Raw genomic sequence first — 23095 nt, 5'->3', positions numbered from 1 at the left:
TCGACACGCCCTCCAATCCCGAATGGTCTTCTTCGATCTGAAGGATGCACAAGCTGTGCAGGTCGACTCGTCGTGTTCCGGCGATAGACAGCGGTTACAGACCTTGTGATGGTCGCTATGAGGGAACTTTGCTCGACATACCGGGCATCTCTTGAATGGAGTTCAGTCCATGAGGCGTAGGCCGTACGGTGCCGATAGGCCCAAGGGCCCGCAGCGACGCACCGGAATGTAGTTGATGTCGAAAGTAGTTTATTCGATGTCGATGATGTTTTTATAAAGTTGTTTCGCTTCGAAGTTGCTGGAAAGTCTTTTCTAGCCGGAGCGGAAAACTTTCATCCGAACCCAGTGGTGGAAAAAAACAATCTGAGGATGGAGTCGATGACCATGTGCAGTATTGTCCAAGGGAGGAGTCACCTATCTCGTGACTACAAAGACTTCTTCCAAGAAGACAACAACCTGCAATCAACCGAGCCCAACACCAGGTGGCGATCTAATGCACAGTATACGATCTGCAGCTCATATGCCTGGCACAGCTGTTTTGTCTTGCAAAAATCTTTTGTTCTTGCTACATAATATAGTAAAGCTCTTCTAACATCTAATATGTGTAGAGCTCGTTTTGCTACACAATCAGGTTGAGGAAGGAACACAGGTAACAACTGATTGATTGATGTGAAAAGTAGAAACCACTTTAGATAGAAATTTGGGGTTGTATAGTTAGTGCCTGCAGCTCACGAACTTTCCTTAAGGAAGAGATTGCGATAAGAAAAGCAACCTTCCAAGAGAGGAACTGTAAAGGAAACCTGTGTAAGGAATATGTTTAAGTTCCATACTGGTGCAGGTGGAACTCTTGGCGGCATCACCCTTTTTAGTCCTTCCATAAAGGCCTTAATCACTGGTACTCTGAATAGAGATCAGTATTGTCCGTTTTGTAAATATGCAGCTACTGCTGCTAAATGCAAGCGAATGGATGTATAGGCTAGTCCAGATTGCTGTAAGTGGAAGACGTAACAGATGATGTTCTGCACTGAGGCATCAAGGGGGATTGATTTTGTTATTGGTAGAATAGATAACAAATTGTTTCCATTTTGCTGCATAACATGCCCTAGCAGTAGGTCTCCTAGCCTGTTTTAGAATGTTCATACAGATGGGTGGTAATTGTAAATAACCAAACTCTGACTTCAGGAGCCAAATCGCCAGGTTGAGTTCCTTGGGATTTGGATGGCTGATTTCTCCATCGTTCTGAGTGAGGAAACTGGAGTCGAGATGCAGCTTGTGATGTGGAACTACTGAGATCTCTAACAGGTTGGTGAACCAAGGTTGGCATGCCCATGTGGGAGCTATGAGAATCAGTTTGAGGGACGTTTGTCTGAGCTTCCGAACTACCACCGGAATGAGTGGGAGAGGCGGAACAGCATAAGCAAATATCCCTGACCAGTTAATCCATAGGGCATAACCTTTGGAGAGCGGGTGTGGGAACCTGGAGGCAAAGGTTTTGGCATTTTGCATTTCGAGCTATGGCGAACAAGTCTATGTGTAGAAATCCCCATTCCTGAAGGTAGGGAAGAAGAACCTGGGGATGAAGTTTACAATCATGGATTTACTCCTGGAAGATGTTCTGCTAGGAGATACATTTTTTGATGTATGGCCCATTTCCAAATGGCTTGTGCTAGGCGTGACAGTTGGAGAGAGTGCGTACCCCAAGTTTTTGTATAGAATACATAGCTGTCATGTTGTCTGTGTGGACTAGGACAGTTTTGCCTGTTAGTTAAGGCTGAAAGGCTTTGAGCACTAGAAATACTGCCAGTAGCTCTAGGTGATTGATATGGAGGCTCTTGTATTTTACAGTCCACAATCCTTGGATTGTGTGAGTCTGCAGGTGAGCGCCCCAACCATCTCCTTATTGTCTCGTCCCTAGCTCCTATCCCCTCTCCCCCGAATCTCTCCCCTTGCCTGCTACTCTGCCTACCCCCCCCCCCGTCCTTTGTGCCCTTTGACTAAGCACTCCTTCCCTTGTAGGGGAAAGGTCCAATATTTATACTCTGGAGTCTCAGCGAACCCGCTGAGTGAGTCCACTGCACCAAGGGAGCCACTCACACTTGAGGTATGGTATGGCACCCATTGCCAAAGCACCCTCTCTCCCCACTCCTGGGGAAGGATCCAGTATGTAGGCCTTGGAGTCTGAGACCCCTCTGAGAGAGTCCACTGCGCAAAGGGAGCCTCTCGCACCTGAGATAGGGAAGTGATACCACTTCCCATGGGATCACAGCTTACTGGACTTTAGACGTTTCCCTTGACTCGTCTACCGGTTTGTGTACCCGTCACCCTTCCCCTCCTCTTCCCATGCTGTGTCTTCTCTCACCCTACCCTCATCTTTCCTGCCTTCATTATCTGACTACTTCCCCTCTTTCCTGCCTTCATTATCTGACTACTTCCCCTGCTCCTAACCCCCCTCCCCTGAATCTCTCACCTTGCCTGCTTTTCCCCTTACGTATTTGTGCTTATTGTTTATCTCGACTTTACAAGTAACTATGTGGCCATTCTCTAAGAACTATGTAACCTTTGTAATGATGTAACCTGCAACTATGATCTGAAGCTCATGTAAAGCGCTCTGATACCTCCGGGTCTAGCCAGCGCTATATAAAACTTTTGAAAATAAAAAAATAAAATACATTGTGCAATGTGTCTGCTCTTAGCACTGTTTGTGGAACAGGGTCGAGAAAATGCCACCCTATGCATACATTTTGTGGGTTCCACCACTGCAGAGAGCAATGTGTGCGGCCATCTACCAACACTAGATCGGTCAACTGACTCTGCAACTGGTTCTACTGATTTGCTAAGCATTCTTGAAGGGGACGCGTGTGAAGTCTTGCATGGGGAACAACTATAATGCAAGACACCATCATTCCTAGCAGTTGCATAAATACGTATGCTGGGTTGGGCTGAAAATAAGTGAGAAGGGACTGAATATTGCGAATCCTGGCTGGATTGGGAGAGGCTAGAGATTTGTGAGCACTGATTGTGGCTCGCAGATAAGTCTGTATGTTGGAAGGCTGCAGGTGAGATTTCAACACACTTACTGTAAATTCCTAGTTGGTGAGGTAAATGAATAGTGGTTTGAGTGTGTTGAAGACACATTTGGTAAGTGCTGGCTTTGATGAGCCAGTTCTCCAGGTATGGGAAGACATGAATGTGTGGTCTCCGGAGATGGGCTGCGACTACTGTGAGTCATTTGGTAAATACCAGGGAGCAGTGGTGATTCCAAACGGTAGCACTTTCAATTGGTAATGAAGACCCACTAGCATGAATCTGAGATATTTGTGATGAGCAGGATGAATTAAATTCAGAGTAGATATAAAATTGCCCTGTTTTAGAAGCAGGAGTACTTGTTGCAGTGTCACCATTTAGAAATGCTCTGAAAGTATGTAGGTTTATTTCTCCGAGGTCTAGAATGCGTCTCAGGGAGCCGTCCTTTTTGGGAATTAGAAAAAACAGGGAGTACACATCGGTCTCTTGATGTTGTAATGGCACAGGTGTTAACTGATCAGGGTGAAGTGTGGGCAAGTTACTGCTTGTTGGGAGAAGGGGAATTAAGCGATGCAGAACCTTTGCCTCGACCTTTGTTGTTGTTACCTCTATAACCCCCTCTTAAGAAACCTGTTGCAGAGGAAGATCGCTGTTGCCTTTGTGAGAGGTGGTAGTATTGTCTGAGGATATTGTTTTGGACCCCCCCCCCCACTATAGAAGGAGTGATGAAAGGAGGCACAATTAGAAGGAGACTGTAGAGCTCCCATCGACTTGGCTACCTATACGTCTTTTTTCATCTATTCTAATGATTTATCTACTTCGGGCCGAAGAGATGCTCCTTGTCAAAAGCAGTATTTAAAATAGACTGTTGCACTTCTGGTTTGAACCCAGAAATCCTGAACCATTAATGTTTTCTTAGTAACACACTAGTGATGACGTCCCTAGCTGCGGTGTCTGTAGCATCTGCAGCGCATCTTATTGAATAATTGGATATGAGCTTTCCTTCCTGGACTAGATATTGGGCTTCTGCTTTGTATTCATCTGGGAGGTGTTGCAGCAACTGCTCCATGTCGTCCCAGTGTACCCCATCATATCTGGCTAGTAGAGCTTGGGTGTTGGCAATGCACCAATAGTTTGCTGTTTGGGCAGCTACTCGTTTACCAGAGCCGTTCAATAGTTTTGACTCCTTGTCTGGAGGGGAAGCATCCCCTGTGGTCTGTGAATTTACCCTTTTACGGGCATTAGAGACTACCAAAGAGTCTAGTGGTAGCGGAACTTTAATAACGACTGGATCTGAAGGGACAGCTTCATATCTTTTGTCAATTCTGGGGGTGGGAATGCAAGCCTGCACTGGATCTTTGAAGAGGTTGTCAACATGTCTCATCATGCCTTTAAGCATAGGCAGAGTGTGACTAGCCCTGTGTGTGGTACTGAGAGTTTCAAAAAGGTAACCTTTCTCTAAAGATTCCTTGTGTAACTGCACCCCATGATATTCTGCAGCTCTAGTGATCAACTCTAGATGCCCTACATTGTCGTCAGGAGAAGACTTTGCAGGGCAGACCTCGGTCGTTATCTGTTGGTGAATCTGTGTGATAGTCTTTCCAGAGTCAATCGGAACAAAATCCCCCCCCCCCCCTACCCCCCACACCCAATCATCCAGATAATAAGGTGGTGATGGTGGATAATACATTGGTGTGATCAATAAATGACGTAAAGGTGGAGGGATTGGTAAAGTAGGAGGAGGGGAGGGTTAGTTTCCACATTCTTCCTCTTGAAAGAATTAACCTTTTTCATGCGGACGACCGGCTGCATCACAGTGGCTGTGTGCGTCGGACGGCCAGGGGCCGTCCGAACTGCACGCGCGCCATTTCTTTCCGCATTCCGCCGCGGCAAAGCGGATAAAGAAAGGTTCTTCTTGTGACTTAGAGGTGACTTAGTAAGAACACGTCCTGTTTCAGGATTTATGCAGAGTTCCTTTTGTATTGGGTCTGATTTGAGTGTCGTAATTTGGACCCTGCTGCTTCGGAGGCACAGTTTTAGATTTCGGTGCTGAGGATTTCAGTGCCGGGGTGTTATCAGTTTTTGGTGCCGAAGGAGGCTTTGTGTTTGGCGTCCGAAGCGGATTTCAGCTTCGAGCCGGAATGCTTCGGCTCGGTGACAGTCTTTGGCCAACTCGACCCCGAGCAGGAAAGCTTAGAGACGTGTTTCGGTGCCGAGCTGGAGGGAGGGGCGTTGAAAACATGTTGGTGCCGACTGTGGCCTGAAGGCAGGGATGGGACCGAAGCCTTTTGTTTTGGTTGAGTTGGATTTTGGGTTAAGGGGCGTTTGGTACTCATAGTATGTTGACCTAGCTGCAAGTCTTCTTCCGACTCAGAGTCGGATTCCGGGAAGGAGACAAGTTACTCTTGTTCTTCCTCGGCAGCTTGTGCATCGCATTCCTGCTCAGATTATTCACCAAAGATGTCCGGCGTGTATTTGGCATTTTGGCTTTCCATCTCGCTTTGTCGAGCCCCATGATCACAGAGAATTTTTTTCAATCGGTACAAACACGTTTCGCAGTTTTCTTTGTTGTGCTCCGGAGACGAGCACATGTTCCAGACTTCGTGCAAGTCGGTGCGCTTATACTTAGTACGACACAGAGTGCAGAATTTAAATGGAGCCTGTTCCATCGACTGCGAAGTGGATCAACGAGTTTAGGTCGGACAGCCTTTCCAAGGTCTTTGATCAAAGTAAATGTTTTCTCTCGACAGATACAATACGCGGAGAAGTGGGATACGCGTTAGAAAACAGTACCAATACGGGTAGAGTGGATTGCACACCGAGGGGAACCCAAAGCAACGGTTTTGAAGTGGAATGCAGCGACTGGAAAGACTTTGTAGAAAAACAACTTGCAAACATCTGTGATCTGCAGCTCTATGCTTCGAACATATACTTGATTATTTTTCCTCCAGTTGAACTTCGTGGGTGCATGCAGCCCTTTTTACAACTGTATGCAGTGATGTTATCTGGTGGCGATTATTTTGATTGACAAAACTCCACCCCTACATCTAGTGAGTCTGCATAAATGTCTAGCCAGTTATCTGGTTCCCCTATGTGTGAGAGGTGTTCTGTTGTTCTTCATCCAGGTCTGAGAACTCCTCTTCCAACTCTTTCTGCAGCTCTGGGGTAGCAGGTGTTTCTAGCCCCTGTTTCCTCTACATCCACTTATTTTATCAGTGCAATTATGTAATCCTTCAGGGGGTCATCGAATTTCCTCTTCTTTTTAAATAAGGCTTCACGTTCGGCCTAGGGATGCTTTCTTTTTGCCTCTACCTCAAGCGATTTGCTTTGTTTTTCTTTGTCACGCCCCGCTTCATCTTTGTTTCGACGTCGAAGCTAAGGTACTTTGACGTCAAGGTAGGATGCCTATGTGATACAGCGGCTATATGCATCAATGTCATGTGCGTCTCCGATGGCGCTGCCGATCCAGTCTTAGCGGATGGTATCAAGCTAGCTTTTGCCATCACCCTCCCATGCCTTTGTTCCTCTATTGAGCTTGAAGCAGGTTTCAAGGTATTGCCTCCATTGGTGTCCCCTGTATTGGGCTTCAATCTGCCCTTCGGTGTTCACTATTTCTGCATCCTTGCCGGTTTCTTTGAATCAGAGGTCCTTGGCTCAACAGCCTTTTAAGCTAGGAGGGATTTCCTTTTCTGTCTTCCCCCCTCAACACTTTCTTGTGACACTTACTGGTTTGGCCCTCTATTTCTTCCCCTTGGGTCTCCTCGGTCTCCAGGATGTCCTAGTCGTCGCTTGACAGGCCCAGGTCTTTTAAGGACTGTTTTCTCTGTGGTGCTGCCATCGCATAGTGTGCCCACCTCTGCTTCTGCCTTGCCCGGATGGTCTTGGGCAACAACTTTGCGCACACCACACAGTCTCCTGCGCTGTGGTCTTTAGGGAGACCAAGGTTAAAGACTTTTTGAGTCTCCTTCTGGGCATACTTGTGGTGATACTTGGGGTTTAGCTTAAAGGGGGTATGCTCCATGCCCGTTCTCATTCTCCAACCACACGGTCTTGTTGAGCTAGCCTTCTCAACTTGGTGACTGTTTTTTAGTGTTTTCTCTGTCTCTTTTCAGCATCCTACGTCCTATCAGCCGTTGCCACTCCTGTTCCCTCAACGGTGATACTCAGTGGAAAAACGTATTTTCGCGCAATTCCTTCGACTCAGGAGATCTCTCCTAGGCTTCCAGGGCCAACAGCGGCACAAAGAATCTGAAGATGGCAACCGCTTAGAGGGATTTCTGTGGCATTCGTCTGACATCACATGAAGAGGGGTTTACACCCAACTGGTAAAAAAATCCCACGAATAAAATAGAATCCAAGTAGACTTTCCAGATCCAACCACTAAATGGCAGAATAATGCACAGCATGTGAATGCAGTTAGTGATGGTTGTTCTTCCATTGCCACATGACAGAGGCGTAATCCATCCTCATCTTCAACCAGACACCTGTTTTTTTAGGATGGCAACTTAGGGGGTTGAAAAGGTGTTGGATAAGAAGCAACTGGCAAAAAAAAGTCAGTGGATTTCAAGCAGCCCATTTGTAAACCATGGGCCACTCCAACAATTTGGGTTCTCTAGAGCCGGTCTACAAGATTGTCGCTGTGTAAATGTACATTGAGCAGCGTGCCAATGTGATTAAAGCTAGACCTATTGGGATTGCCAATGCTAATTGCGCATATAGCCTGTGCTTGTTTGTAACCGGCAACCTAGCTCCTCTGGTAGCACTGCAAATGCCTGGGCCTCAGTTTATGTTAATGTTTATGCTAATTAAAAGTTGCATCAACCTCTTTAAGTTAGCTACACAATACTATTGGTTCATGAAACACATTACACCTTGCCAGACCAGCGAAAACTGATTCTACCCCACTGCAACATACACTATAGATACCAGCCCACACCTATACCCCTCCAAGGACTACAGCATGCTAGCCCATCTTCATTTATATAGCTCTCTTTTTCAGAATTTAGCAAGATTTATAATGAACCAAAGCATGGGCAACATCTCCCAACGAGAATGCCTCTCTTGTAACCTTAGTAAAACTCCCCCATAATACCACCCCAAATCATGGGACATACTGCACTCATGCCACAAAAGGCTCTTCCCTTGAGTCGATGGAGTAAAGCTCTCCAACAAAAGATTACATTATTTGGGGGTGTTTTGTTAGTTACCTACCTTCCACATCAACGTTGTCACACACACACGGTGGAACAATTATGGAATGGACAGATTAAAGACTTCCTACTCCCATGCATGATACTAACCTGCCAGAACAACTTTACCTGTGCTACAGAAAACTAAGCAGATGTGTACAGAGGAGATCAGAACAAATGCCATATGATATGCATATCTGTTTCACAATACCTTGATATTTGGGACCAAACCATGGTAATGGTCTCTGATCTACGGAAAATGTATCTCTTTGCTATTCTCCAAACTGGTGAATCAAGAGGCCAGACTAATGGTGGCGAAATATTGTATACAGACTACACTGAGGAACGCTGGTCTGACCTAATGCTTACAAGTAACAGGGTTGAGAGGGAAGCTAGACCGAAATTCTTATATTTCAAAATCCTAGATCAATGATCTGGTCTCACAGAGATCAAACTGAGCGATGCATGCTGGAGATACGGTGGACAGAGATATGATCTATCTCATTTTATGGCACCATAATAAACTGAACCCCTACAGCAAGCACTATTGTTAGACCTACCCAACATAGGTTTCATCAACCTAGCATCATCATTACACTAAGCATTACTATCCGAATTGAAGAATATCTGCAGGATGGAACACCTATTCAAACTTGGTAAATGACCTAATTGGCGGTGGGCAAAATATGCATCCTTCAACACTGGCGTCAGCCAACTGTTCCCACTGCAGAGGAATGGGTCAAAGAACTGATAGATTACACAATATGAGCACACCAACTACCAAAATCAATGAGGCACTTACCTTGATCTTGTCCCACGGATTCCTCATGAAGAATGCTGTGTAGAACTGGGTTCTTCCATACTCCCTTCTCTTGTGATAGAGCATACAAGAAATGTAATTCCAAGTTGCCATTCTCCATCAACCTTTGATGAGACCCCTTACAACAGGAAGGTAAACAAGTGTCAGTGCACCAAAATCTTACCGATGAAATGAATAGCATATAAATGGATTCAAAGGGAGATCAACAAAAAATAATTAAAAACATTTACCAGTGGAAGTTATTTTACTTTCAAGTTAAAACATTTCTTTTAATAGTGCTGCACACAAATGCAAAGAAGGTACGAGACCAACATCATAGTCGGTGGGCGTGGTGGCAATGGAAGAACATGTGGATAGGAAACAAAGATATCAATGCAATTGCTACAGGCAGCAATTTATAAGCATGCACTTTGAACATTAAAAGTATTATAAAGTAGGTGCCATTGTTTGGACATAGAAGGTTCAGAGTTAAAGTAGATCATCAACCATGGACAAGTGTTTTATGGCAGTCTTAAAAGAGGAGAAATGCAATGCCTGGAGCTCAAAGTTAGAGTACAGGAAGTCAGATGACTAAAAGAATCGTAATCTGTAAAAGACACAAGGTGGTTTTGGAGTGGTACGTTAGAAGTTTGAAGAGAACATATAAAGAGCAGATATCCAGCAAAACTGCCAACACATACGGTTGTGTGCAGTATCTCGCCCTATTACCCTTGAATAAATGGGGTCGAAAAACAGAGGTTCGTCATTGTCTGAGGAGGGATAGGCTTGTCATGGGTGCAAAACAACCCACAAGAAGATAAAATAGGACACTATTATAATAAGCAATTTCACTTATCTGAAGCTCACTAACTGAAATCTAGTTATAGCTTTAGTGAATACACCAGGACTTTTGAAAGGGACGTAGGGTTAGAGTTTCAACTGTAAACAGCACAGTGTCCAATAGAGAGGACAGGCTATGGAGCTGGGAAAAGGGGCAGGGGAGTTGAGGAACATTTTAGTTTAAGAGGAGTTAATGGAAAGATGCTCAGTGATGGATAGCTGGTTGTTAATCTGAGATAGAGAAGACGAGAGAGAAAAATATGAGTGCAACCAGTTTACCGGTGATAAGAGCAAAAAGAGCTAATTGATCGAGGTAAGGCCTAGATTTCACAGCCTTAAGGATTCATATGGCTCACCACGGTTTTTAATGAATCACCTCAACCATGGTGGCCATGTTGACGTGTTTCGACATGATGGTGCCTGGTCCACAACATGCACAAAAATATGTTTATACATGATGTGATATAAAATATGGTTGTTTGCTTTGTATTGGTAAATGTCACTGTGGTGAGTGAGAACTCGTAGTCGTGGTTGATGCTGTGCATGCGTAATGTGTGGTATTGTTATTTGTTTTAGTGAACTATTTCGAGGCAGTCTTGGAATCATGAGTTTTCAGGCAGTGCATCTGGATTGAATTCCATTGGATACCGAGACTGAATGTTCTGGACTCCAAGGAGATGGGCTGCAGTGAGCCTCAGGTTTCTGGCTAGCTAATATTTCCAGATGGATTGGGTTTCTAGAGAGAAGGCTCTGGACCTTGCTTGTTTGTTTAGATAGTACATTGTTGGTTGTCTGTCCAAACAAGGATCAAGTCTGTCTTGAAAGAGTTGGAAAGACTTCAGAGCCAAGTGAACCGCTCTTAGTTTCAGTATGTTGATGTGGTATGTTATTTCTTTTGTGGAGCACATTCCCGGTATCTGAAGGTTTTGTGGGCACCACAAACTGAAAGGGGGGTGGGGAGCATCAGTCACTATAGTCGGTGATGGGACCCTCTGATGAAAGGCCATTCCAAGGTGTAGATTTTTCGACTGACACCACCATTTGAGAGACTGCTTAGTTGAGAGAAAGGGTGATAGTCTTCACAGTTGTTCACATATTGGCTCCATTGATCTTCCTGACATTCTTGTAGTGGTCTGATTGGGATCAGAAAGATGCAAGACGCCATTGAGAGCAGTAGAGCAGACACTTGTCTCGTCGTTGGATGGGAGGCTTTCATTAGAGCTTGATATTTCAGACATATGGCTATTAGTCTTTACCTCCGAAAGATACACTTTCGCTTTTGTGGTATCGAGAATTGTTCCTAGATAATTAAGAGATTACAACAGAGATGGGCAAATTTGTGAATCTACATGAAGTTCTAAGCGATTGAAAGTAGAAGCATTTATTATATTAATGTAGGCATGGTTGTTGGTATGTTGAAGCCTTGATAAGCCAGTTGTCTCAATACGGATAGACTAAGATCTTGCCTTTCCGGAGATGCGCTACAACCATAGCCATAAACTTTGAAAAGATTCTCAGGCTGATTTAAGGATGAAAAGAAGTACTTTGTTCTGGTTGCTTCTGACCACGAATGTTAGGAATTTGCAGTGCTTTCTTGGCCAATACCCCCTCAGAATTGCCTGCACTTCAACATAACAAAGAAGCCCCAACATGGACAAGAAACTAGTGGGACAGCACGGAGCCCAGCAACCGCCAAGGTTCTCTCAGATAGCAGTTCCCACCGAAATGAATAGACCAATGATTTCCCCTATAATCCGTCAAATGCTGAACTTTCCTTAGATAATGAAAGGCACATCCCAGTTGGCACCACAGGCCCCGGGAGCACATACATTAAAGAGGCCTAAAGTCTCTGCCTTCGACACTAGGCATAGCAGAGCATGATGAACCTCAAGAGGGCTTTGAGCCCAAAGGGCTATTTTGTGACAAAAAAGGAAATGTCTTAGGACTATTCCACCATATTCCTTCACTGAAAGATATCACATCAGGTGATCTAGTCGGGCGAAATTTTGCATACATGTCACAAAACGGAATTACGTAGGACCCCATAACAATCTGGAAGAGGGAGGATCACAGGCGCTATTCTGGGTGAACCAAGAACTTTCAGAAACTTAGGAATAGAGCTTTTAAACCTGTGTTCATTAAAATATCCCAACGTTCTACTATACTGGGGACAGGCGGATTCAACCATAAGCATACCGAGGGGTGCTATTGGTGGGACCCATGACAGAACACCAAGCGCACTACCACCTTAATAGTATCATGCATGCAAAATCAAAGGAGCTGCGACAGAACTTGGAATGCGCATAATGATTGGGGGCGGGGTCGGCACACTCATTATCAGGGGTGAAGGATCAGTATCCCTAGCATTACTACAGCCTACCGCAACACAGCTTCAGAAGGAAACAGCACGCCCTACCTCAATTACCTCATGCAATGTAGCTTGCCGTAAAACCATTGTGACAAGTAAACAAGCGCTAACGTATCTCGATAAAAGCGACCTGGGCTCCTACATCATAAATTATACAAGGATTCTATGAAATCTTCAAGTCTGCTCCTGTCCCAGTCTCTTTGGCCGCCCAAAGTTTGGCAAACACACATGCAAATTAGAGGTCACCCCAACTAAACTCACTTCTCAAGCCTTACAAGCAGTCCTAATAACAGAAACAAAAATGAAACAAAATAACACCCGGTACTAAACAGCTATCTTCATGCATCAAATACAGGACGAAGCTTATGGTGGATGACCTCTGCAACTACTTAAATCTTCTCACCAATTTCCTAACCCATGAAATTCTTTTGGCAGACTATTAACATACATGGGCTAGGAAATTCAAATGATCCTTTTACACATTCGAAAGAACGAGTAACGCTAAATGACTAACAACTTATAAACTGTCCTCAGCTCAAGAACACTGAGGTACAAGCTACGCAACGTCCGCTTTCTCACCTACAAGGAAATCTCAACAATCTATTATATCTTTACCTTCGAGTACCTAGAAAGCCAGTTTGCCAACAAGCCACAGAGCGTCAATAGTCCTCTGAGCCTTACTCTGGAGCTAACAGCACTACTGGCAGACAGATCTAACACCGTGGGCTCCTCAACAGGAGCTGAATCAGCCAACCTCACCAGGAGAATTAAGCAAAGTCCAGAAGACACTCCTAAGGTGATGACTGGACTAGAAAAGTAGATCTTGGAAGGCACTAACAACTGCCAGGCGAGGATACTTCAATTGTTGAATGCTCTCATAGGAGAATTTGGAGCCACCCTGCAAGATTATTATAATACAAAGACTACCATCATCCATTTCCTTATTCGAATTAAAAAATAAAATCATATAAGACAGATCAATTTAAAACAGAGCACAACAATTAACATCAGCATAATTTTACGCTTGCTTTAAGACCCTAGTAAGATAAAGTAAAAGAAAAAAACATACTGTAGGTGTATGCAAAAACTGTAAATGCAATAATGAGGGCCTCACTTGGGTACAAATTCATTGGCTTTCAAAGTGGTCATAAAAACGTGTGTCATAAGTTATTAAATTGCGCATAGATCATGACAATATGTAATGAATCATTAACCAAAACATTGTCACAATCACATAGAGGCAACTTCGAGTCCTAAAAACAACCATGATTGAAAGGAACTAATCGCTGGAATGCGTTTAACCTGAAATAGATAAATAAGCGTAGCTGGTAGCGTTTCAATTTACAGGTCAAGTAGGGTTCCAGATCGCTTGAGTTTTTTTTTACTAATATCGCATGTTGCACAGAGAGTTCAATAATGCACTGTCCTCGCGATTCACTGCCATCTTGTCCCTAAACGCTTCTGCCAATCATTTTTGATTATATCGAACTATGCTGCTAGGATTGGCATATAAATCGGTCCTGTCTAGGGATATCATATTATGGAAGATATAAGCCAACCACTGGATCAAGGAGGGCTTGTCCATGCTCAAACAGTATTGTATAATTAATCTATTAGGACCAGGTTCCTTCTGCCTTTGCCCAAATAGAAAACAAAAGTTTTAAAGGGCAGAGTCGGAGCTGGTCAGTGATATAACCTAATCCCAATTCTTTGTGAACAATTTCTTAGGGTACACTTTGTGGGACTCCCAAAATGCCCCATAGGAATTTATTTTCCACTATTTGAATTGAGGCTACTGGGCCATAGCGTCATACTCCACTGCCATAACTGGCTATTGGGGCGCACTTAGCCTTGCAAATTTCCAGGACAGATTTTGTGTGTGTTCGCCCAAGACGGCGTGAGAAGTCACCTACGCTGAACATAGCTCTATTACAAGACAACACATTATGAGTTCTAATGTGGATGCCAATTAAGGCCACAATCCAGCTGAACCCCTAGATATCTAAACTCATCTACCAGACTGATATATTGTCCAACTAGTATGAATTTCATGGTTTTCGTTTTAGGTGGGCCAAACATTCATCAAACGTGATTTTGAGAAGTTGGTGGAGAGGTCAAGGCTGTACATGAAATCAATAAAATGGATAAGAAGTCTTTGTGATGCCTTGGCCGTCTAGGCAATTAAAACTATCATCTGTATAAAGCAGAGCCGGAATGGACCGGCCTCCCACTTTGGGAACATCCAAACATGGGTCAGTCAGTGCTTTTTCTAATTGATTAAAACAAAAAATAAATAAAAAAGGTGCTAAAATACAACCCTGATAAACTCCACACTGCAATTTGAAAGTGCTGTGTGCATCCCCCATTTGGCCCATATCTTACAATAGCTGACAGGGCCTTATGTAGATTATACAAAAAATTAATTAGTGCAGGTTCACAATTTGGATCGATTGACGCTGTCGAAGGCAGAACTAAGGTCCATGAAGGCCAAATTTGTTGCCCCTTCTTGGCCTTGGTATTATTATTATTATTATTAAGCTTATAAAGCACCTGGTTACTCCAACGGAGTGTCCCCACGCTTACAACTCAATAAGTAGAGGTTAAAATGTTGCTCAATGGTACCCCGTCCTGGCCTGAATCCATATTGAAGTTCAGATAAAATGCCTTACTCCTCAGCCCAAGATGAAAGACTAACAGAATTGGACCAATAATTTTCACATTTGAGTCAATCAGAGCTATAGGCCTGAAGCAGGTGGGGTCTGATCTATTGTCCTTTAAAAAAACGGGACTACTATTGATTGGGACCAGATTAATGAGAGGGGGCCCTTTGGCTGCTGAATTTAAATGCAACGTTATAGCCCAAAGGTCTATATAAGATTTTAAAATGTCCTCTGGTACCCCATCAGGCCCAAGGGCTTTATTTGGTGGAAGTCAAGAGATGGCTGCAGTGACCTCAGACAGCTGAAAAACAATTAAAGGAGCATCCCTCATGTCCTTTATTACGAAGACTAGACTAAAGAACAGGCAAGGGAGACCCCAATTCCAGTACAAGAAAACAATTGTTTCCATGAGAAAACCACTACAGAGTGCCTTTCGAGCGCATAAAGATAACTCCACAGCTAGGACAACTAGGGTAGTCTAAAAATTATGCAAACTACACAAAAAGAGTGGGAATATTCCAAATATTGAAGAAAAAAAACAGGCCCGCTTCTGGGAGTGCATCAACAAATTAAAGAAAACCAAAAGAGGCAATGGGGTCTCGGAGGCAGTCTAGAAAAGCCATATGAGCTATATACAGATCAGCCCTCATCCCCTGGCCAAGCAGTCTTATGGGGGGCTGAAGACTCAAACCAGAGCACCTCCCTGGAAACGAATTTCCATCGCTTCGATGGATATTAACCCCTCTCTTCAATCACAAATACCTATCAGGCCAGTTCCCAGTTGCATAAAGGGGTGAGGGGTATCTACTGTGTCCCATATATTTAAAAAAAAAATCAAATTACCACCTTATAGCACTCCTGGAAGCAAAAGCATTTTCTCGAGTCCTATTGAAACATCTGGAGTCTTACGCAGGTGAACACTAAGCCCTGCATATTTCTCCAGACCGGTTTCCGGTCTGCCGAGTCTACATTCGATAACATCACAGCACTAGCATATTTGAGCTGCCGAGCAGCACCAAAGAACAAGCTACTACTCTTCTGCAGCTCCACAGATTACCGTGCATTTTCTTGACAGATGACAGACTTATACTATGGAGAAAATTGGAAGCATGGGGCATGCCTCCAAAATTATCAATAGCAATAGTCTCACTATACACAGGTATATGGTTCAGAGTAAAAACTGATCCTAACACTGTCACCTCCAAAATTCCGACTTACCAGGGCCTAAAACAAGGATGTGTTCTCGCCCCTTTATTGTTCAATGTATATACAGCGGATCTGGGAAGAACTATGGAGGGCAGCAGTCTTGTGCCTCCTGAGGTGGGCCTAACCGAACTCCTCACCATCCAATAAGCTGAGGACATCATAATAATGGATCACACTAAAGCTGGGATCCATAGGGCCCTGTGGGAACTGTTCCTAGAAAAAAGGCGGCAGCATCATAGGCTGATTAAAAAGTCTAAGGCAGCCTTCTATGCAGGACAAATTTTAGGGGCAAAAAACTCGGCCAAAGAACTTTTTAGTATATATAAGTCTTTGACTATTCTAGACTCATCGGCAGACCCAGAGAGTTGTTCGCCCGAAACTTGCGATCGAATCGCCGAATATTTCTCCACCAAAGTCGAGAAAATGTATTCGACTTTTCCTAATCCTCCCCCTGTAGGGGTTGAGTTTGTGGCAACATCGGAGGGCATGGAGACAGAGGGGTCCCTCACGAACTTTAGCACCCCTCCTCCTGAAGAGCTAGTCAGGGTATGCCTCTCTGTCAAATCGGGCTCTCCCTTGGACCCGGTGTCCCCTAAACGTTTGGGGGACAGCCTGGAAGTGTTGGAGCCTTACATAAGGCATGTCCTGGATACCTCCTTCAAATCGGGTATGTTACCTGAAGGGTGGAAACAGGCTGTGGTACTCCCTCTCCGGAAGAAATCCCACATTGGTTTTGAGGTGTTGGAAAATCTGAGGCCCATCTCTCTGCTGCCTTTTCTGTCCAAAGTGGCGGAAAAGGTGGTTAACACCCAAATCATGAAACATGTGGAGGAGGTGGGATTGCTCCATGCCACGCAGTTTGGCTTTAGACCGCGCCATTCTACCGAGTCCGCCCTTCTTATGGCAACGGAACATCTGAGACAGGGCGTAGATAAGGGGCAAACGATGGCCTTGATCCTGTTAGACCTCAGCGCGGCGTTCGACACTGTAGCACATACCACCTTGCTACAGTGTCTGAACAGAGGTGGTATCACCAACACCGCGCTGAGGTGGATCCAGGCCTTTCTCACGGGAAGAAGCTTTCAAGTGAGGCAAGGCGACTGCTATTCAAAAGGGGTACCTCTGGGCCAGGGCGTGCCTCAGGGCTCGTCCCTGAGTCCAACCCTTTTTAATTTATATGTAGCGCCGGTAGCCTCCATTGTGGAGAACTATGGTCTCCAATTGGTATCATATGCCGATGATACGCAACTGGTCATCTCCCTGTCGCACGCACCCTGTCTTGCTGCAGATGGCGTCCGGTCGTGCATGAAAGAACTTGCCGACTGGATGGCCATCAATTGTCTGAAACTCAATGGCAACAAGACAGAGGTGTTGGTGGTAGGGAGAGCCCAGTCTGCATGGTCATCGGCATGGTGGCCACCCTGTTTAGGACCAACCCCCACCCCTTGCCAGGAGGCAAAAAATCTAGGGGTATGGTTTGATGCAGGTCTCACTTTCGGGCCCCAGATCAACCGTGTGGTTGGCGTGTGTTTTGGGGTACTGAAAAGATTGAGAAAAGTCCTGGACCTACTGCCGATGGAAGCTCGCCAAACCCTGGTACATGCTTTGGTAACCGCCAGGATGGATTACGGGAATTTGCTTTACCTGGGGGTGCCAGAGAAGAGCATGGCTCGCCTCCAAGTGCTGCAAAATGCGGCAGCTCGTCTGATCCTCAGGCTGCCCAAAAGGGCGCCTTCGAAGGCGGCACTGCAGAAGCTACATTGGCTTCCGGTGAGGCGCAGAGTTGAATATAAAGCCCTCTGTACGTGTCACCGTATCCTGTATGATAGGGCTCCTCGACTACTGAGGAAACTGGTTGAAGCGTATATACCTGCTCGAGCGCTCAGATCTGCCGATGGGGGTCTGCTTAGGGTCCCCAGGGCGAAGAAATCGCGCATGGGAGGCAGATCTTTCAGGTGTCTAGCGGCTAACTACTGGAATAAACTTCCAGTGGATTTGCGTCTGGAACCTGAAGAAGCGAGGTTTCGAGCGAAATTAAAAACCCACCTCTATGCGAAGTAAATGGCTACTAAGCTACTGTGCTCCCTGTTTGCTGCCTCTCTCACTTTCAGCGCGTGGACACGCCGGTGCGCGTAACGCAGCGCTTCACAAATGTCCCAATAATAATAATAATAATAATACTCCAAACATTTATGACAAGATAAAAACTTTAGGGTAAATCGGATCAAGACTAATGTTGTCATCTTTGGGAGTTACAAGAAACATCTTACCTGGCATATAGCTAGTATGATCATCGACTCAGCCAGAAACACAATTGTCTGGGAGTCCGGTTCTCAGAATATTCCAAAACAAATGCCTTCCCTAAACTCCCTGAAGAAGAAAGGCGCCACAATCACATATGGCATCAACCAACTGAACAGGACATTAAGTAGCGCTTCAGCCATGCTCATACTCCGTGTCATTAATGCAACCCTTCTTCCTTCTCTGCAGTATGGTCATCAGGCCTTCCCTGGGACCTGTGCTCCAGCCTTGGAGCCCATTTATTGCACAGGTATCAGGAAAATATTCCAGGCACCACGCTACACCCATTGGTCACGACTCAGACTGGAATTTGGTGTGGCTATTAAAGCATTAGCTTGCAAATTCGACACACAAATATTACATAAGTCCTGAAGGTGCCTGCCAACTCGCTAATAACCCATCTGAAAGTCATTTTCAAGCCCCAGGAAAACCCTGGTACCAGTACCTGCATGATGCCATCATGTCTTTCCAAACTGATCAATCAGCGTTAAAGAACAGAGATCTCCCTTACACAGCCTAGAAAAAGGCTACAAACAGGCACGTCAAGACCAACTCAAGAACTCAAGATTTAACCTCACTAAAACACTCCGTTACCCTACTCCCTCTGAACAACTCCTACTTGGAGGGGAAACAACCATATCTACTAGAAACAATAAACAAAAGGACATACAGAGCAATTCTATTCAGGAGACTATTGCACAAGTTACTACTTGTGTAACAATATATCCGTAAAAGACATTAGTTAGTGATAGATTCCTTACCTTCGAATATTCCCAGGCATCAGACTGGATATGGAACAATTTTCTGTCAGCAGTACCCCTGCGCATCGGTAGGTGGCGTTGTGTGGCTCCGCGTCCGTCGCTGGCGTCGTAAGCACAGAGAGGACGCCACGGAGACTACTTAGGCACCACCCATGGGCGCTGACGTCAGTTCTGTACACGACTTTCCGCACAAGGAACGCAGAGCCATGCAAGAAACTGACCACTAGTGCCATGAAAGTAGGGCCCTGAAAGGGACGACCTTAACCCTAGAAATCAGTTCGCAGAACAGGGAGGATGGGTGGGGCGGTAAGGAATCTATCACTAACTAATGTCTCTTACAGCTATATCATTACACAAGTAGTAACTTGTGCATCTGAAAGAGACACATTAGTGTACGAGTTACTTACCTTCGGTAACAATGCATCTGGTAGAGACGATTCTAGCTGCAGATTCCTTAACGTAGAATTACCCCCATGCGTGAGACTGGATCCGGAAAACTTTTTTGCCACAGCATTCCTGCCCGCCGGGGGGACGGCACCACGGGACTCCGCCCAGGTGTCGTCCGCGTACGTGACGTCAGCGAGGTCACATAAGTCGCGCCGCGGCGCACCTACGTCAGTTTTGTTTGGAGAACTTTCCGCGCCACAACACAGCCATCAGACAAACTGTGGGAGCATGGGAACAGTGTGCGAAAGAGCAGATAAAGGAATGGTGACTAACACCATAAGGAGCAGTGTCAGCACTGCAGCACCCAAAAGCAGGGATAGAAGAAAGAACAGAGCACAGCCCTCCCTGAGCAGCCACCCTGCCAGCATGGAGACAGTCTCCCCCCACCCCCCCCCCCCCACCCCGAGGCAAGGAACATATACAAAATATCATGACAACATGTAGCAGGAGTATAACCCCAATCCAAGAACAACCAAGGGGACAGAGTTCCAAGACAAACAGGGAACGACAAAACTCCAAGGCAACCCCAGCACAGAGTGTGATAGCCCCCCCCAAAGAAGCCAGGGCAAGGCACAGCCAGAAGACCCTAACCCAGAGGTTAGCAGAAGGGCCATGACCCCTGGTAACAAGAGGAAGGGAGAAATGAAATGAAATGAAATGAAATGAAAAAAGGAACTTGGTTAAGCGCACTGTGGCCAAGCGGCTTCCTGGCGCTGGGGACTTGACTAGACTCGCAGAAAGGACCCAGGGAGGCTAACAGGGAAATGCCTGGGAAAACAGAAAAGTTTTGAGGGCTTTACGAAAATGGATGTAGATGGGAATAGATCGAATAGAGAGGAAGGCTGTTCCAAAACCGTGGGGCCAGCACCGAGAAACGGGTGCCCCCAGTTCTGGATTTACGGAAGCGGGGAACATGCAGAAGGGAAAGGGAAGAGGAGCGGAGAGTATGACTGGGGGCGTAAGGGGTGATGAGAGATCTGATGAAAAGGGGAGCTGAGCGGGTATGGGCACGAAAGGCCAGGCAGGCCAGTTTGAAAAAAGATCTGAGGTGCACAGGGAGCCAATGGAGGTACTTGAGTGCAGGGGTAATGTGGGAGGATTTGGGGAGACGAAGAATGAGGCGGGCTGCCTGATTTTGAATGGCCTGAAGGCGGCGGGTTTCATAAGCGGGTATGCGAACGTACAGGCCATTCCCGTAGTCGAGGCGAGAAATGATAAGAGCCATAACGATGGTTTTGAGGGCATCCGACGAGAAAAACCGGGAAATCTTACGAATAAGACGGAGGGACAGAAAACAGGAGGATTCGACGGAGCTGATTTGGGCATGCATGGACATATCATGACTGACCTTGATGCCCAGGGTTCGAACAGAGGGAACCGGGGAAGGGGGGAGCCGAAGGAAGGGGGCCAGTGGAGCGAGGACCAAGGGTTTGAGGGACCACCCGTGAGGACAAGCTCAGTCTTGTCAGGATTGAGCTTCAAATGATTGATGCTCATCCATTCAGATATGAAAACTAAAGTGGAGCAGAACTTAGGGAGGGAATCAGAAGGGGAGGAAAGATCGAAAACGAGCTGGAGGTCATCCGCGTAGTTATACACAGAGACCCCCAGCTCGAGAAGAGAAATGATAAGAGGGTGGATATAAAGATTAAAGAGAAGGGGGGAAAGAGAAGAACCTTGGGGGACCCCACAGGTAACCGAGGGGGGGCGGAGAAGCCTGAGAGGTGAACCGCTTGGGACCTGCCTTGAAGAAAGGACGCAAGCCAAGAGAAGGCAGTGCCCCGTATGCCCGCTGCGCTGACACGGTCGAGAAGGATGGAATGATCGACCGTGTCAAACGCAACGGACAAATCGAGGAGAACCAAGGCTTGGGGGAGGTTGATATCAGCTTTCCCCTTAAGTTCGTCCAGGACCGCGAGGACCACAGTCTCCGTGGAATGACCTGGGCGAAAACCCGCCTGATGGGAGGCCAGGAGGTGGTTCTCCTCGATATAGGTGGACATAGCTTTCAAGGATCTTGCCAAGATAAGGGAGAAGAGCGATAGGCCTAAAATTAGGAAGAAGTGTGGGATCTAGACCAGTTTTTTTAAGGATAGGAAGAACTATAGCTGATTTGAAAAGTGAAGGAACAGAGCCCAGGGCCAGCGAAGTGTTAAGAAGGGCAAATGGAGGGGCAGGACAGCCAGTAAAGAGAGTTCTAAGGATCTGTGCAGGAGCACAGTCTGCCGGGGAGCCAGACTTGACTTTTATAAGCAGGTTGAGAAAATGGTCCAAAGTCATAGATGGAAAATGATCCAGAGAAGAAGAGGACGATGGAAGAGAACAAGAAAAACCAGGTTGAAGCACAGTGGGAATGTTGGCCTTTATGTTGGCGATCTTGTCAATAAAGTAGTCATTGAGTGAGGAGCAAAGGATCTGAGATGGAACAAGACTAGTGCTGGTGCGATCAGAGGTGGCGAGATTGTGAACTAAGGAAAACATTTCTCGAGATTTATTAGCAGATAGAGCAACTCTTTCGGAAAAGTATTTAGTTTTAGCCGTGAGGATCGCTCGTTTATAATCATTAAGAAGGAGTCTATATTTAGCACGGAGAGTGGGACAATAGTTCCGTCTCCAATGACGTTCCGACCGCCTAAGATCGAGTTTATGAGCTTTAAGCTCAGTGGTAAACCATTTGTGCGCGTCGTAGGGGCGGACGGCTTTAACCTTCTTGAGCGGGGCGACCTGATCGCACGAAGAGGAGAGCCAGGTGCTAATGGCATCTGCCTGAGAATCCAAAGAGAGATCAGTAAGATCAGGAACTGAGGAAGCCAGGGAGAGCGAAAGAGAATTGAGGTCAGTCTGGTTCCAGCTACGAGCCAAAATATTTTTGGGTAGCGGGAACTTGGCGGCCAAGCCCAGGAGAATGGAAAATGATATCATAGAGTGGTCCGACCAGACGCAGGGGAGTATAGAGGGGGATGAAACGTCGCAGCCTGATGACCAAATTTGGTCCAGGATGTGACCCTGGACGTGAGTGGGGGCCGAGACATGGGATGAGAAGTTCAGACACTGAAGGGTGGCGGAAAAGTCTTTGGAAGACAGATCTTCCCTGGGGTCATGTGGCCAGTAGTTAAAATCACCAAGCAGGAGAACCGAAGAGTTGTTGACCACCAACGTAGCAAAAAGATCCTGTAAAGCAGCTACATATGAAGGCATGACTTGAGGGGGGCGATACATAAGGACTACGGTTAGAGGTACGGAAAGATTAAGGGATCGGGCTACCAAGTAGTCCACGTTAGGTATAGGGGGGTAAGCAAGAGGTTGGAATTTCAAGGTAGAACGGATGATCATCGCCACACCTCCCCCACCTTACCATCCGGACGGTCTGCTCGGAGGGCATAGTAGGTGTCGGGGAGAATGGCCAGCAGATCCGGAAGTGAGTCAGTGGAGAACCAGGTCTCAGTAAGAAATAAAAAGTCTGGGGAGTCTGTGTTCAGGAGATTAAAAAGTTCCATCTG

General features: G+C 45.9%; 1 protein-coding gene across 2 annotated transcripts in view; it reads right to left on the bottom strand.

Annotated features, from left to right (window-relative positions):
- The window catches only part of ZNF292 (zinc finger protein 292), a 670886-nt gene that overhangs the window by 379647 nt on the left and 268144 nt on the right, over positions 1-23095 (bottom strand). For both annotated transcript variants that reach the window (XM_078648177.1, XM_078648178.1), the window contains exon 4: positions 9016-9151. In XM_078648177.1, coding sequence (XP_078504303.1) covers positions 9016-9151 — 136 coding nt within the window. The remainder of the gene's footprint in view (positions 1-9015; positions 9152-23095) is intronic.

Source organism: Lissotriton helveticus, chromosome 6 (genome assembly GCF_964261635.1).
Source record: "Lissotriton helveticus chromosome 6, aLisHel1.1, whole genome shotgun sequence".
Classification (NCBI taxonomy): Eukaryota; Metazoa; Chordata; class Amphibia; order Caudata; family Salamandridae; genus Lissotriton; species Lissotriton helveticus.
This window is presented reverse-complemented; position numbering and strand designations above follow the sequence as displayed.